This window comes from Macrobrachium nipponense, chromosome 22 (assembly GCF_015104395.2).
Source record: "Macrobrachium nipponense isolate FS-2020 chromosome 22, ASM1510439v2, whole genome shotgun sequence".
Classification (NCBI taxonomy): Eukaryota; Metazoa; Arthropoda; class Malacostraca; order Decapoda; family Palaemonidae; genus Macrobrachium; species Macrobrachium nipponense.
Window position 1 is genome coordinate 65900592 of NC_087213.1, and position 18168 is coordinate 65918759.

At 40.7% G+C, this 18168-nt stretch overlaps 1 protein-coding gene across 1 annotated transcript in view; it reads left to right on the top strand.

Moving 5' to 3' along the window:
- LOC135198762 (cytochrome P450 306a1-like) overlaps positions 1-18168 on the top strand; it is a 179090-nt gene that overhangs the window by 144944 nt on the left and 15978 nt on the right. The window contains exons 8-9 of the mRNA XM_064226671.1: positions 9579-9734; positions 9866-10043. Of these exons, the coding sequence (XP_064082741.1) occupies positions 9579-9734; positions 9866-10043 (334 nt within the window). The remainder of the gene's footprint in view (positions 1-9578; positions 9735-9865; positions 10044-18168) is intronic.

Consider the following 18168-nt stretch of genomic DNA (forward strand, 5'->3'; position numbering starts at 1 on the left):
TCCTAATGCCAACCTCTGGGAATGCATGGGCATAACCTGTGCACTCCTGGGAATGCCATGGGTACCTGGGTGCACCTCTGGGAATGCCATGGGATGAATCTGGGTGCGGGACTCCTGAATGGCCATGGGCACAAATGCATGTGCACTCCTGGGAATCATGGGCACCTGTGCACTCGGGAATGCATGGCACCTGTGCACTCCGGGGGAATGCCTTGGGCACCTGTGCACTCCTGGGAATTGCTATGGGCCCCTGTGGGCATTCCGGAGAATTGCTATGGGCACCTGTGCCATCCCTGGGAATGCAAATGGGCACTGTGCACCCTGGGAATGGGCTATGGCCCTTGTGCACTTCCGGAGAATGCTATGGGTACCTGTGCACTTCCGGGAATTCTAATGGGTACCTGTTGCACTCCTGGGAATGCCTATGGGTCCTGTGCACTCCCGGCCGGGAATGCTATGGGCACCTGTGCACTCTAGGGAATACTTATGGGACTGTGCACTCCTGGGAATGCTAGGGTACCTGTGCACTCGGAAATGTATGGGTACCTCCTGAGTGCACTCCGGGAGAATGCTAGGGGTACCTCGTGCATCCTGAACCTGGGAAATCTATGGGACCTGGTGCACTCCTGGGAAGCTATGGGCACCTGGGGGTTGGGCACTCCTGGGGATGCTATGGGTACCTGTGCACTCCTGGGAGTGCTATGGGTACCTGTGCACTCCTGGGAATGCTATAGGTTTCTGTGCACTCCTGGGAATGCTATAGGTTTCTGTGCACTCCTGGGAATGCTATGGGTACCTGTGTACTCCTGGGGAATGCTATGGGTACCTGTGCACTCCTAGGAGTGCTATGGGTACCTGTGCACTCCTTGGAATGCTATAGGTTCCTGTGTACTCCTGGGAGTGCTATGGGTACCTGTGCACTCTTGGGAATGCTATAGGCACCTGTGTACTCCTGGGAAAGCTATGGGTATCTGTGCACACTTAGGTCCGTTATGGATGTCTGTGTTATTGTTCATTTATCTTTTTTCTACTTGTGCCATGCATTTTGTATGAATATTATTCTATTTCTTAAACGATTCTCACTCTTTTCACAAATGAGCTCTATATTCCATAGGAAAGGATGCACTTCTTGACTGATATTAAAGATGATGATAATATTGATAATAACATTATAATGATAATAGGGAAAGCACTGCCAATTCCTTGGTTAGCGAGGTCAGGAACCCTGAGCAAGGGAGGGCCTTGGGATCTACAGTAGTAGGGGATATCTCTCATGGAAGGAAGGCAAAGGCTTTGGGGGTACTATGCAACAGGAAAGTTAGAGAGCGGGGGTGGGGGATCCTGTTAGCGTGTCCCATCCCCTGGATTAGGGCCAGGACTGAGCGTGGAAGTTTACCGGAGATTTTGCCAGAGACACTTTCAGAGTCTCACCACGAAAAACCTGTTTGTTGCGCCGAGGCCTTGAAAGAAAAAGTTGTATCGTGTGGTTGTAGTACTACGAATGCTGCTCCTACCTGAAGGAAGAAAAGAGAAAGAAGAAAAAAAAGTGTGTGTGTGTGTGTGTGTGTGTGTCGACTTAGACGGGCTTAAAAACCTGCTCCTCCTCCTCCTCCCCCTCCTCCTGCTCCTCCTGCTCCTGCTCCTCCTGCTCCTCCTCCTCCTCCTCCTCCTGCCTGCCTCTCCACCCCCACCAATGAAGTTTTTAATGCTGATAGCTATGATATTTGAGACTGAGAAAGAAATGGGAAGGCAAAGTCGACCGAATTGATAAAATGGATGACATATGGCCGGACTGTAAAAAGTGAGATATTTTGAATAGTCTAAGGATGGCAAAGGTGATGGAGAAGAATAAACAGTGAAAGAAAGATAGGGGCGAGGTAGAATAAGCAGTAAAAAGAAACAAACGCTTTGTGAGATCGGATCAGATTACGTTAAATGAAGCAGACGTCTGAGAACTTACACAAATGTAAGTCACACAAGAATCTCTCTCTCTCTCTCTCTCTCTCTCTCTCACACACACACACACACACACACACACACACACACACACTCACACCGGTTATGGCTAAATGAACTTACATATGACAAAAAAATATTAATATATTATAATATAGCTATATATATTGATGTAGATAGATAAATAGATAGATACACATATATGTATGTATGCATCAATGCACGTATGAAGGTATGTATGTGTATGTATATGCCTTGATATTTGTGCATAGTTTAAATACTGCACATAAATAACAGGCAAGTAAAGTGCTCTTCTGTGACCTTTTCTTTTTTGCTATCAACATGACTATGAAAGTATGGTTTAAGTTTATCTTTGGCGGAATTAGTTATTAGTTATTCGATTTCTGTCCGTCATCGATATTACAACGATTACAGTAATTGTGTGTATGTGTGCGCGTGTGTGTGTGCGTGTTGCTCATCCTCATTGCCCGCATGAAGGTGGTACCGAGCCTTTGGCGCAGAAGTTAAAAAACTGGTTGGCATTTGGTAAAATCTCCCGGTAAGAAAAATAAATAAAAAGTACCCATAGTAACTCGTACGTACGGGACCTTTTAACCAACCATAGACAATTCATTCTTGTGTTTCCTTGTTGTAAGGTACTTGTTCCTCTTGCCGAAGAATAAAAGGAATTAATGAATTTATTGGCTTACAGTTTTCGAAAATAATTGAAGTATATTCACTTAATATTTACTAGTGGCGTGGTCGGTTTGGTCTTGGCCTGCCACCTCGGTGGCCGTGAGTTCGATCCTCGGGCATTCCATTGAGGGGTCAGAGATGTGTATTTCTGGTGATAGGATAAAAGTTCACTCTCGACGTGGTTCGGAAGTCACGTAAAGCCGTTGGTCCCGTTGCTGAATAACCACTGGTTCCCTGCAACGTAAAAACAACATACAAGCAAACAAACTAATATTTACTCTTGTGGCTGCTCTATGACGTGGAACTCATAATAAAATCTAGACTGAAGATTTATGAAGATTTTTTTTTATTCTTAATATTGAATTTGCATTTTGGATCCAAGATCGTTTGCGGTGTGCGAATATTTAGTAAAGTCTTCAGTTTACGCAAATAGGAGCAATCTCCCGTGGTAATTTGTTAGAATATTCGTGTTAAAATGCTTTCGAATAACAAGAGGGCCTTACTTTTTAATTCATCTGCTTTTCCCCTCGAAATACCCCGTAGAGGGGTATTGCCGTCAGTACACCTCACGTAGTGTACTGTAGGCATTACAAATAAGGGTCTTTGCAGTGTCCCATCGGCCCCTATAGTAGATTCACATCAACCGTACATTTGATGTCTAGGCCAGTCCCTTACGACGCTCCTGATTGGCTGTTGATAAGCTAATGACAGGGTTAGAAACACTCAGTCTCTCTCGAGAGTTCACATGGGTAGGATCTATGTTCCACCTCTCCTGAGGTATACGTCTTTCAGGAAAGGTGGAACATACATCCTGTTATGTGAACTCTTGAGAGAGACTGAGAGTTTCCAGCCCTGTCACTGGCTTATCAACAGCCAATCAGGAGCGCCGTAAGTGACTGGCCTAGACACCAAATGCACGATTGATGTGAATGTACTATAGCTGCGACCTCTTTCACCCTTTGACTGCGAGATTTTCCTCCTGTTACACCTTTCAAACCTCTTTATTATTGTAAAATGTTCCTTTGAGCGTTTGGCCTTTGGCCTAAATTCTATTTTCTATATTCTATTCTATTTCCCCTCGAAGTAAGGTACGCGATTATAGTACTAATGCCTGGACTTGATAGGAAAACGACAAAAAGCACCAGGATACCAAACGAGGTCTATCTAAAACAAGTTTACGACAACCGCGAATAATGACTATAATTTTAAGTGAGCTTTTACGTTCTGCAATACTAGCTTCTTTTTTTCCAGACCTGTTTTCACTTACCTTATATGAACGTCAGTATAACTGCTCAACAGTGACAGAGAGAGAGGAGAGAAGGGTAGTTATCCGGATTATGATAATTAGTGGAATGAAGAGAATCCGCTCGACAAGCATTGTTGTTAGTATTTAGCATGAGAAGAGGTGGCAGTTTCAGAACAGCTCCCGTCACCCCTTACATTACACAATTGATGCTGCTTTGTTTACGTTAAACAAGTGTTCTCATCTTATCAAATATATTTGTTACATGGAATATGTGAGATCTAGGGATTTAACGAAATCCCTAGGGCATATGTGAAATAACTAATTCCCTTAGGAACATTTGATCCCAGAGGGCTAGTACTAAACATATCGAAACAGTGATTCATCTACACTATTTCGCTGTGTTTGGTACTAGTCCCTTGGGGTCAAATGTGTTTCGTCGTTTTTAGTACTAGCCCCGGGAAATCAACTGCACTTAGGGACATTTGATCCCCCACGTGCTAGTACCAAACACGGCGAAGTACATTTGACTCCCCAGGGGCCAGTACTAAATTCGACGAAACTGTGTAGGTGAATCACTGTTTCACGGTGTTTAGTACTATCCCTTGATGTTCAAATGTCCTAAGCGAATTGGTCATTTCACATATTCCCTAGGGATTCCGTGAAAATCCTGATTACACAGATTCCCTGTAACATATATAGGCTATCGTAGCTAATAGTCTAAAATTCCTACAGCGGCAGCAGATAAAGTAAATAAATATTTTCAATAGGCTCTTTCCATTAACTTTAGAAAATTAATTTTCATTTGCTGTAACTGATGTTAATGCGAATAACCCGCTCTGATTGTATGTTAGAAAAAAAGCCAAGAGTTTTCAAGGAATATTTGTGGTAGATGACAATGAATATCAAGTTATTATTTTTGTTTTTAACTTACTGTAAAAACCAGATTCAAAAGTGATACAGGTTCAGTAGGTTTGTAATTCTACATTTTACGTTTCACATTTAAGTGTCGGTGCTTACATAGTTGAAAAATACCCCTGAGAATAAAATGCTCTTCAGTTGTGTTTTTTTTTCTGGTTAAAAAAATTTTTTTTCGTAAAACAATATATACTTATAACTTGCTTAGATACCCACTTTAAGACGACCTTGCCCAAGTTGGATAGTTTGTGAAGTTTTCCAAGTGCGTAGATTGGAAGGAAAACCTTCGCAGTACAACACTTGATAATTTTCAGGGCATTTATAGAGTGAAAACAAAAAAGCCATCTACAGGAACAACAGCATCGAAAAGGCACCGGGATACCAAGGGAGGTCGAGCGAGAACAAGTCTACGGCAACCGCAAATTACGATGATATTAATGAGCCTTTACACCCTTCAGTACTGGCTTCTTCTTTTTTCATTTTTATTTGTTTATTTTTTTCTGGCTAGAATTATGGAATTCTTGAGACCTGTTTTCACCTATCTTATGTGCGCGTCTACGTATCTTTAAACAGAGAGAGAGAGAGAGAGGTAAATTGATGATATCAGGGATATGATATTTATGGGAGCAAGTAAAACCCACTTGACATACATAAGTAGAGATAGCAGTTCTAAAGCAGGTGTAGTCGTCGTTTAATTTTGCAGGGCTTGTTTTAACAAATGCACTCATATAAGTATTTATTGTGAGATGACTGCACTGGTGTAACCTGTACTAATTGAACATTGCTATAATGGGAAAACACCTGTTGAGGGTTGTGGATCCCTTGGTTGGAGGAAATGTGCCCTAAATGGTAGACGAGCCTCGTCCCCTTGAGTTCAACGATAATCACACTTTTAATCACCCTTTCTATAGATTTCCTGAAAATAAAATGAAACGCTTTTGCTGTCCTGTGATGTGTTTGTAAAGAACAGGTAGGGGAGTTGATTGTCAGGTGTAATAGCAGGAACTAGTTAGCTGTATCTGATCATTACTAGTTGAAGGAAAAGTTATTTACTAAAGTTTCAGTTGAAGAAGAAAGATTCAAAACGTTATGAATGCATTCAAGACGAAGTGAGTTAGCAGGAAATGAGAACAGAATTTAAGGGGACGTGTGAAAGCGGGAAGTGGACAGAGTTTGTGCAGAACATGTAAAATTCGGGGATGTGGTCACTGAGTCAACAAGGTGTTTTGTTTGTGTTTGTGTTTGTGTTTGTGTGTGGACAGGTAAGGAGTAATAAGGGATCAGATTTCATTAGGTGGGTTAGTGGAGGGAAAATTATGATTTGGCGTGCAGTTGAGAGAGGGAGAGAGATAATTGATTGCTTAATGACATACAAGACTGAATACAGTGATCAGGAATCAACTGACAGAGGAAACCTTGAGAGAATAAGAAGTAGAGGGAAGTAACTGCAGGGACAATGGTTTAACAGTAAATGTATTTAGCATTGGATTGAATATTGAATTTAGGCCAAAGGCCAAGCGTGAGACCTATGGGAAACTGACAGTAAAAAGGTTTGCTTTTTACTGTCAGTTGCACTATGAATCAATCATTAGTAGAGGGTGGAAATTGTTGCAGCTAGAGGCCAAAGGGACGCAGCAAAGAACCTCAAGTAATGCCTATAGTGCGCCGCATGAGGTGCACTGACGGCACTCGCAAATGTAATTGGATGGATAGACGCAAACAAAGATGCAGTTTTAAGAAAATGCAATTCTCTGTTGACAGCGACCACTTGGAAAGTTGTTGAAAGTGAGTTCGAAAGGAGAAGCAGCTCTAATGAGGGAAGAGTGAAAAGATTAACTTGAAGACTGCTTGTGAAAGTGACGGGGGAGAAAGTTAGGTGGAAAATTAAACGACTGAAGGGTGGAAAGATATTTCAGGCGTTGAGGGAATTGCAGAATGGTTATTGTCATCGAAGGACAAACCTGGCGTTGTAAGGCACGCCTGGATACGGGAAAGTTTTCAGAGACATGCCATGTAGTAATTGTGCCGTTAAGCACAACGAAAAATGATGACAGTAACTAGGGAGTTGCAGCGACAGAATGTTCTTAGTATGACTTGGAAGCAGTGTTGCCAACTGTAGGGTAATCTTAACAAAATTCTAAGACAGCAGCGCAATATTTTCAAGTGTAGGGTAATTGTAACAAGGTATGTTTAGATCAATATGCTTATTAGTATTTATGATATTGTATATAAATATATTTATTATCATAGCCGCAGAATGTCGGGTCGTTTACGTACAGTTATGGGCAATTTCTCGTCTCCTGTAGGGGACGTAGGGTTAGAGGGGTTGGCATCACTGCTTGGAAGTAGTTTAAGGCTTGGGATTTCAGGATAAAGGAAGGACTAATAGAGGAGCAGCATGGATTTGAAGGGGAATGTCTCTATCATTGTCGTAAAGAAAAAAAAAAAAGTTGCGTAAGCAGATGAAAAGAAAAAGCTGTACATAGATAGGGTGCATGGACGTACAGAAAGCTTATGTTTGTGTGCCCCCACCCCCACCCTCTCTCTCTCTCTCTCTCCAGTGACACGTCCGACACTATACAGGAAAACATCGTTTGCAGCCAAGGTAAAGAGTTCGGGGTGCAACAATGAACTTTGGTGAAAGAATTTTAGTGGGTAAATTATGCGGGATCTATATCCAGGTGGTTGAAAGACAGAAAAGGCTAATTTTTTAATCTGTAGTTTGGCCTATATTAAGTCGACTTTACACATATTAATTATATATATACACATAAAATACATGTAAATGTAATAGCACAATGTCCCCTTAACTTCTCGTATTCTTTGCTCTTTTTTTTTTTATAAGCTTGTCACTACAAAGCCTCGAGATCCAACTTCGAAGTAATATAAAAGAAATCATGATGTCCGGTAGCTGGAAACGAACCCGCGATACCATAATCACGGCTGGGTCGCCTTGCCGACCTGGTTGGCCGCGGTCTCGTCTTTTGGTTGAAAGACCGGGTTCGATCTTGATGCGAGGCAGAACTGTATTTCTGTTCTACGCGTGATTGTGTGTTGATTATTTCTGTCATATTTACTCAAAAGGGATAATTCGAATGAAATCCTGTCAGTTGGGTCACTCCTGAGTCTGCCCAGGTCAAGCCTTGGTTGGGTACGGTAGTATCACTTAGGTTCCAGCGTCTTCTGACTTGTGTGACCTGGTTGGTAGCGGTCTCGTCTTTCAATTGAAAGAACTGGGTTCGGTCGTGACGTGAGTCAGCAATTTATTTCTGTTCCATAGGTGGTTGTGTGATTGTTTATGTATATATATATATATATATATATATATATATATATATATATATGTGTGTGTGTGTGTGTGTGTGTGTGTGTATAAAAACAATCAACACACAACCACCTATGGAACAGAAATAAATTGCTGACTCAAACAGTTGTTGATTGTTTTTATACATATATATATATATATATATATATATATATATATATATATATATATATATATATATATATATATATATATATATATAGCAGCATTCAGCAGGGTCCAACAAACACATCAAAAAGGGCCATATTTATTAGCAAGAGACGTTTCGCACATTATCTATGTGCATCTTCATCTGTAAGAAAACATAAAATACGTTAAAGTTTGAAAAAACTTAATATTCTATATAAAAAAGATTAAGTTAAGAAAAAAAAAAGTATTTACAAATTTAAAATTAATACAAATTAAAAGGTATATAGTAAAAAAAGGAACCAGTTCTCACCAAACCATCCTAAGGAGAAGGAGAAGAACGAATGACCAAAACTTGACACCAACCTACGACTTCAGTTATGCAAGATAAAGAGGAGAAGCGGAAACGTTAGAATTCAAAGAAGGAACAAGCCGTTTGATGTTTAAGGACTCAAGGGTAGTTAGGTAATTGCTATGGCTTGTTCCACCAATAATAGAGAAGTGCTTTTTATTTATTTAAATTTTGCATATGGAGGCATGATTCTTTATATTAGAAAATTCTGGTTTGCTTAATTTTTGACCCGTTCTAAAGCTGTATCCCACATGGCTACAGTATCTCATCTGCAGTACCCTACGGCTTGATCCAACATAAATACCGGGACATCCCGGGCACTTGAATTTATAAACAATGTTGGATCTCATGAAGGTCTGCAGTTTGTCTTTATAGCCGAAGAATACGCCAATCTTGAGTGGATTGATTGGAATTAAATGCAATTTAAGGCAGCCAAATTCATTTTCGATTATTTGTTTAAGTTTGGCAGAAAACTTGTCGTCAGAGATAAATGGGATAGTGGCATATACATTTTTCTTTAAGACATTATAGGAGGGCATCGGATTGGAGAAATCTTGTGACAGCAGTCTGTGAATGACTTTATATACCAGTTTTTCAGGATAGGAGTTCTGTAGAAAAATTTAACTAAAAATAATATCTCATTGTGAAAGAGAGACCAACTCGAAGAGTAACGTAAAGTCCTGTAAACCAAAGTGTAAATAGAATTAAGTTTAAAGTTCTTGAAGCATGAACTGTAGAAATTGTTAGCAAGCCCAGTGTATGATTTTTTCCTATACACAGATGTAGTAAATTCACCATTGTCTCTGCTAACATTGATGTCTAAAAAGGGTAAAGAGTTGTTGGTTTCCTTTTCCATGGTAAATTTTATATTGATCATTGACTAAACCAGTGTTATTTTTATTTACTAAACTAAACCAACGTAATTATTTGGGGATCACTAAACCAATTTGTTCTCGCACCAGAAACGGGTCCAGAAAGAATTGGACGAGTTCGCCGGTGGGGCAGACCACGTGCCCCTTGACCATTCTTCGCGATTGCCCTACACTCAAGCATCCATCATGGAAACGCAGAGACTCCGGAGCATGGTGCCCCTAGGGGTACCTCACGGGTCGTCTGAGGTAACTATATAGTTTCCAAAAAAATATATTTTGGATAGGCATTGATATTTTATCATTTTATTCTATTTATAATACATAAGTTGCACTTCCAGGCTTCTTGCATAAGTTTTTTTGACGTGTTTCCTCCGAAGGACCTGACGATTGAAGGCTACCACGTGCCCGCCGGAGCCATGCTCCTCCCTCTCCTGTGGTTCATCCACCGAGATCCCGAAAACTGGAATAACCCTGAGGAATACATTCCAGAAAGATTCCTGGACCAGGAAGGAAACGTCATTCGGAATCATCCCGCCTTTATGCCGTTCCAGACCGGTACGTAGTCACTAATTATAATTATAAGAAGAGGCAGGTTGGTGATAACCCTGGAATAGTTATAAGAAGAGTCAGGTTGGTGGTAAACCTGGAATAATTATAAGAAGAGACAGGTTGGTGATAACCCTGGAATAGTTATAAGAAGAGTCAGGTTGGTGGTAACCCTGGAATAGTTATGTGAAGAGGCCGGTTGGTGATAACCCTGGAATAGTTATAAGAAGTCAGGTTGGTGGTGACCATGGAATAGTTATAAGAAGAGGCAGGTTGGTGATAACCCTGGAATAGTTATAAGAAGAGGCAGGTTGGTGATAACCCTGGAATAGTCATAAGAAGAGTTAGGTTGGTGATAACCCTGGAATAGTTGTAAGAAGAGGCAGGTTGGTGATAACCCTGGAATAGTTATATGAAGAGACAGGTTGGTGGTGACCATGGAATAGTTATAAGAAGAGGCAGGTTGGTGGTAACCCTGGAATAGTTATAAGAAGAGGCAGGTTGGTGATAACCCTGGAATAGTTATAAGAAGAGGCAGGTTGGTGGTAACCCTGGAATAGTTATAAGAAGAGGCAGGTTGGTGATAACCCTGGAATAGTTATAAGAAGTCATGTTGGTGTAACCTGGATAGTTATAAGAAGCAGGTTGTGGGAACCCTGGAATAGTTATAAGAAGTAAGGATGGTGTAACCCTGAATAGTTATAAGAAGTCAGGTTGGTGGTAACCCTGATAGTTATAGAAGAGGGGGCAGGTTCGGTGGTAACCCTGGATGTTTTAAGAAGAGGGCAGGTTTGTGGTACCTGGAATAGTTATATGAAGAGACAGGTTGGTGGTAACCCTGGAATAGTTATAAGAAGTCAGGTTGGTGGTAACCCTGGATTAGTTATAAGAAGAGGCAGGTTGGTGATAACCCTGGAATAGTTATAAGAAGTCAGGTTGGTGGTAACCCTGGAATAGTTATAAGAAGTCAGGTTGGTGGTAACCCTGGAATAGTTATAAGAAGAGGCAGTTTGGTGGTAACCCTGGAATAGTTATCACAAAAACCAAACGAAACAAAAAAAAAAAGTTGGCCTCAACCTTGGAATAAGATTAAATCCAGTTACCTTGACTACAACCAGCATTCTCGGATGGAGATTATTTACAGGCAATGACTTTTTGGTTAGTAACAGAGGGTGGACGAGTCGAATAAGAATGAAAACAACGGAGATTATTTACAGGCAATGACTTTTTGGTTAGTAACAGAGGGTGGACGAGTCGAATAATGAATGCAAACAACGAGATTCATTCAACAATGATGAACTAAGTTACGAATAGTATCTAACAAAATGCTGTGTGGCAATGCAAAATAGCTTATAAAGTTGGCTGTGAGACTGTCAGAGCTATTTGAATAAGCAGGATGAGTGAGTGGAAACAAAGTCAGACAATTCAAACTACGAATATGCCCAGAATGACAAACAAAGGATTGTTAGAAAAAAACGGAACATTGCTCATATATAGGTCGAGCAGTTGGTCAACTAAAAGCAGTAGTATATCGTTTTGTAAATTACGACTTACACATCTGACATATATATATGTATGTGTTAACATAACGTACGGTTTGTGTAGTTATTGTATTTCATGCTGTAGAATTTTCCTTGGTAATGTTAAGGCTAATACAGCACAATATAGATTATTAATATTAACAAAACTCAAGTGACCATCTAATGAAGTCGATGTGTTGTGGAAACAATGTGTCTTCAATCTTTGTTGTTCTTTTTAGGGGGGGGGACCCTTAATGGACAGGGGGAGGTGGACGTGTTTGTGTGCGAGGTAGCGATGAAGAGGAGGAGGAGGAGGAGGAGTAGGAGGGGGCGGTGTCGGTTGGGGGAGGAGGTTAAAAAGTTGAAAAGCAAGTGAGAAGAAAACTCGTCCAAGAGGCAACAGCAGCAGCCAAGGATCTCACCGTGGAAAATATTCGAGAGCCTTAGGTTGCGATTGCAAGCGTCCTGTGGCTATTGAACCAGTTTCTGTCTGAAACCGGTTGGACAAGTACCCGGCGGCGGTCAAACGCGATATCATGACGATCATACTCGAATTTGCGTAAAAACTTCCCCCCTGTGGCACGTGGCCAGCAGATACGATAGATTCTTCGCCAAACAATGTTACGGACTGGTCCACTCTGACTCTGCCTGGATTCTTAGGAGCGTGTGCTCATGATTATTCTGCCGGTGTTTGTTTGTTTGTTTTGTGTGTGGGTAGTATTTAGCAGACTTGTGTGATCAGCGTAAAAACTGCTCCATAAATAACCAGATCTTTGATCGACTATGGCATGCGTGCCTGCATTAACTAGGAGATTGCCTAAATGTTAAGCCAAGTTGATTCAGAAAGCATCATTCGTCTTGTGTGTGTTTGGGTCACATGCAGCGCATCTTTACAATGAAGTTGTTTGTATTGACTTCCAAGTTATGACGTGCAGGATAACATCCATACATTAAATCTCTCTTCTTGGACAATGAGCACTTTGTAAACCCCGCCTTCAAGTTGTTGGTTGTATACCATCCTTTTGCAGTAAGTTGAAACGCACTCGATAGATCAATGCCGATTCCAGTCTGTACAGCTGAATATCGTCGAGATTGATCATTGCATGGATGGGTGGCTGCCACCGAATGCCAGCGTCCATTGGCATATACCTCAACACCATTAAAAGTATAGTGACAGACCTCGAGATGCTGCTGGGGAGAGGGAATGGGGCACAGCAAGGCCTGAAAGCCCTACTCACGGAAAGTACGTCTTTCCCAGATAGGCTGCAGTCGTTCCTTGGAGTCGGTACAAAAAGTTCTTTGTTTTCGTAACCATTATTAGCATTATAATACACTGCAAGATGCAAGTGATTAACATTCTTTCTTCGCCCTGTGGTAAATATATTTATTAAAAAAAACTACTAAAAACAAAACATCCTTAGGTAGAATTACGAAGTCATTTAATATTGAGGTTCCTTGTGTTTACTGACGCTTTAGGAGGCTAGAATTGCGTTATCGCCAAGACATTAATTTTAAGGTGTGATACATACGTATATAATTTTTTTACCCTGTCATTTTTTTTATAAGTGACCTTTTTGCCACGATCCATCCCGTCAATGTAGAGTTACAAGTGACATTTTGGAGAAGACACGTGAGTTCTGGAAGTGTGTAAGAGGTCACGTGGTCTGTTTGTTTGTTTGTATTGTGTTTTTACGTTGCATGGAACCAAGTGGTTATTCAGCAACGGGACCAACGGCTTTACGTGACTTCCGAACCACGTCGAGAGTGAACTTCTATCACCAGAAATATACATCTCTCACACCTCAATGGAATGCCCGAGAATCGAACTCGCGGCCACCTAGGTGGCAGGCCAAGACCATACCGATCACGCCACTGAGGCACTGTCCCGTGGTCTGAACAGGGTTTATGTATGGAGATTCATGCTCTTATGTGGCTCAAGTCCGGGCGGGGTGGAAATAGGTTGAAGGAAGTGATAGACTGGGATAACAAGAGCAGGGAGAGAATTCTTAGACTGCAATAAAAGGAAAAAAAAAAGCCACCAGATCGTGCATAATGGTTACTGATTTTACATGGGGAAGACTGACGGTTTTGAAGCTGCATGAAAAGAGGTAGAAGGATTCCATCTTCAGAGAGAGAGAGAGAGAGAGAGAGAGAGGATTTCTCATTAAGGAAAAGAGAGAGAGAGAAATTTTCTCATTAAGGAAAGAGGAGAGAGAAATTTCTCATTAAGAAAGAGAGAGAGAGAAAAATTTTTCGGTAAGGAAAGAGAGAGAGAAATTCATCGGTAAGAAAGAGAGAGAGAGAGAAATTTCTCGGTAAGGAAAAAGAGAGAGAGAAATTTCTCATTAAGGAAAGAGAGAGAGAGAGAAATTTCTCATTAAGGAAAGAGAGAGAGAGAGATTTCTCATTAAGGAAAGAAGAGAGAGAGAATTTCTCATTAAGGAAAGAGAGAGAGAGAGAAATTTCTCTTAAGGAAAGAGAGAGAGAGAAATGTCTCATTGGAAGAAAGAGAGAGAGAGAATTTCTCATTAAGGAAAGAGAGAGAGAGAGAAATCTTTAAGGAAAGAGAGAGAGAGAGAAATGTCTCATTAAGGAAGAGAGAGAGAGAGAAAGTCTATTAAGGAAAGAGAGAGAGAGAGAAATTTCTCATTAAGGAAAGAGAGAGAGAGAGAAATTTCTCGGTAAGGAAAGAGAGAGAGAGAGAAATTTCTCGGTAAGGAAAAAGAGAGAGAGAGAAATTTCTCATTAAGGAAAGAGAGAGAGAGAGAAATTTCTCATTAAGGAAAGAGAGAGAGAGAGAAATTTCTCATTAAGGAAAGAGAGAGAGAGAGAAATTTCTCATTAAGGAAAGAGAGAGAGAGTGAAATTTCTCGGTAAGGAAAAAGAGAGAGATTTCTCGGTAAGGAAAGAGAGAGAGAGAGAAATTCTCATTAAGGAAAGAGAGAGAGAGATTTCTCATTAAGGAAAGAGAGAGAGAGAGAAATTTCTCATTAAGGAAAAGAGAGAGAGAGAAATTTCTCATTAAGAAGAGAGAGAGAGAGAAATTTCTCGATAAGGAAAGAGAGAGAGAGAAATTTTCTCCATTAAGGGAAAGAGGGGAGAGGAGGAGAAATTTTCATTAAGGAAAGAGAGAGAGAGGAGAAATTTTCTCATTAAGGAAAGATTGAGAAGAGAAGAGAAAATTTAATTAAGGAAGAGAAGAAGGAGGGAGAAAATTCTCGGTTTAAGGAAAAAAGAGAGGAAGAGAGAGAAAGGAAGAAAAAGAGAGCGAATTTCCTTTCATTAAGGAAAGATGAGAGAGAGAGAAATTTGCTTTTTCATTTAAGGAAAGAGAGGAGGAGAGAGAAAATTTCTCGGTAAGGAAAAAAAAGAGAGAGAGAGAGAGGGGCATTCTCATTAAGGAAAGAGAGAGAGAGAGAAATTTCTCGGTAAGGAAAGAGAGAGAGAGAGAGACAGGAGAGAGAGAGAGAGCGCGGAGATTTGAGAGAGAGAGAGAGAGGCTACGGTGGCAGAGCTTAGTCGATCGCTAAAGTGGTCATTGCTTGGACAAATTGCTGCTTATTTAATCATATTGTCAACAATTCAAAGTAGAACAGACATGGCCAGTGGGAAGCATTTATTATTAGTTTAAAGGAAAAGCGTGATCTGTAAAAACAACAGAGGTTCTAGAAGCAGATGGAGTCATTTTAACTGCCATCTTTCCATAAGAAATTCGAACTAACCTGAACTCTCCAGGATGTAAACAGAAGGGAAAAAATCACATACACACAAAAGATGGAAGCAGAAACAAAATATGGAAACTTCACCCTCATATGCTGAGTTGGAAGCAGTTTTGGAGGAATTGAAACAAAGTAAGGAAATCAAACTCACATAAAGTTATGCTCCCAGAAGCCGGTTGGAACTTTTGGATGAAAGGAAACGTGATTATGGAAATTTCACCCACACACACAATGCTCTTAGAAGCTGTGTTGGAAACTGAGTGAGGAAATCGAAACGGCGAGTATGAAAACAAAACACACACACTGTTTCCAGAAGCTCAGTCAGGAAACTGTTTTAGAGGAATTAAAACTGAGGGTATGGAAACTTCATCCTCATACAACATCCTCTACGAAGCATAGTTGGAGACTGTACTGGAGAATTGAAACTGAAAGCATATTAAGTTTCTCCTCCACGTCCAGAATGCCCCTAGAAGCTGACTTAGAAACTGTTTGGAAGAATTTTAACAGCAGGTATGGAAACTAAACCCACATACATTGTCCTCACAAAAGCCTTGTTGGAAATGCTTTAGAGAACTGAAACTGAAGATATGGAAACTTCACCCTCTTGCAAAATGTGGAGGAATTGAAAATGAAGTTGCAGAAACTTCATCCACTTACAGTACACTCCCAGAAGCCGAGTTAAGAACTAGTATTTTGGAAGAATTGAAACTGAATGTATAGAAATTTCACCCACAAGCGCTTAATAAAAAAAATTGATAAATAAAATTAAATTAAAGAGCACCAAATCACAGATTAGCTAAAAGATGAAATTTGAGTGTGTGCAGTTTTATCATCAGTAAATCTGATAAAGTAGAGCACTGTGGAACAAATCAGAAACAAGGCAAGGGAGCACAGTTATGTCGTGAATATGTGAAACAAAAAAATCACAGAGATAAATGAGGTAGTGTAAGTAATAAAAATTAAAACTTTTATAATAAATTAGTACACGTATAGCGCAGAGGATGACGAGATTCACAACTAAATGTTGAATATGGTTTCTACTATTTAAATTAGTTTAAAATCACACAGAAAGATATGCATTTTGTTTCCTCCAGAAAATCAGCAACATTCACCCCTTTCTACTTACAGAATTAGTAACCATTGGTTTTAGGTAATAATATTCCTCAGCATGAGCTGAAACCGGTTGTTGTGACTTGGTAACAAGATGTTAAATTGAAGGTAGGCAGGTTAGAGTGGGAAACCCCTACTCACCTACCGGAAGAAAGAACTTTTTCTTTGACCTCAATCGACTTACGACATCTTCATCTAATGCAGTTGTGTTGTTTTGTATTTTCATTCAGCGTCGTTTTGGATAAGGAAAGTGATCAATTAAAGGTGTGAAAGAAATAAGCAGGTATCCTTGGTGTTAGTGTAACCAGACATGTTATGCTGTGTACGTCCTGCAAAAAGGGCATGTTTGTCTCCTTTGCAGCAGCGGGGTTTAGCAGTAACATAGGAAGGCCAAAGAGTTCACAGATTTTTTTTTTTATGGAGGGATTACTTCACTTTTGATACTACGGTCATTTTGGCTCCTTCCTAGATACTCTCTCTCTCTGCTCGAGTATGAGGTTGGGTGACCAGTCCACCCTTTCCAGTATGTAATGACAACCCAGATGCATGTGTCAAACTTTCTTCAGGTATGACTGCAACACATTTTCATGGTGCACCAGTGCTTACCACCGTTACTGTGTCAGGTGCTCCAGGAATTTCATCTACATTGAAGTACAGCAAGATTATGTGGCCTTTCCTTAGTATACTAGGAAACCTATCAGTCACGCCTTTTTGGATCACCTGGCTACGGCCGAGAACTCTTCTCGTGCTCATAATAGTGCCGTTCCCATCCCATCTAAGGAGCTCAGCCTCGGGGAACTAACTGCCGTAGTCACCTTACCTGTGGGAGGTATACACCCATTGTGTATTAAATACAGGTTGTACTCTTTCATTTGTTGCAGTTCCTGCTTAGACTAGTTCTATGTGGGGATAGGAAAATCAAGACAGAGGTAGAGCAAAGTGAAGAATCATAGTCATGCCTCCGCTTCCTCCTCCTTGTAGAGTTCTTCCTCATCTACTTCTGCCCCTTCTTAGAGAGGGGGGGGGGGGGGGGGGGGGGGGGGGGGGGGGGGGGGGAGGCCGGTGGCCTATGAAGTCCTATCACAAGATTTCCCATGAGGCTTCGTGAGAATGTCTTCCTTTTCAAGGATCAGCAGAGATTTTCATGCACCTCTAGGTGAGAAGTCTGCCCTATAGGTAGGGTTAACACTGGCATTCCTAAGCTCGCTTAGCACCCAAATTCTTCAAGAGACCGGAGGTTGGTACTGAGTCATAGGTCCCCTGTTCACTATCATCAGGAACTTGGCACGAACTATTGGAGATTCAACTTGCAAATCAGTCGAGACGCTACCCTCCCCCTTAAGAGTATATTCCCTATACATCGAAGGCAATGGTTTGTATTCCTTTACAAGCAATCACATATTTGTAAGGTAATTTTTATATTTTACAAGCCAGTGTCTTTTTTTATTATAATCCCACCTCAACAGCACCACACATCCACTGAGGGAAAGGGAAGAAGTACTTGCTTCTGATGGGTGAGTTGGGGATTTTCCCCCACTCACCCACCTACCTTCAATTAACCACTTTGTTACCAACGTTTGGTAAACTAATTTCGACTTACACTAAAGATTACTTTTATACAACAGGCTTTGGTTTGTAAACTAAGGACAAATCGAATTTGGTACTTGGAAAATTAGGAATATTTTCATTGCATATTTGCAAACAAGAGGTACTTTGTCATTATAATCCTTTGTAGTTTGTTAGATAGAACCTCTTTGGGTTCTTTGGAATTGTGGGGCTTCTTAT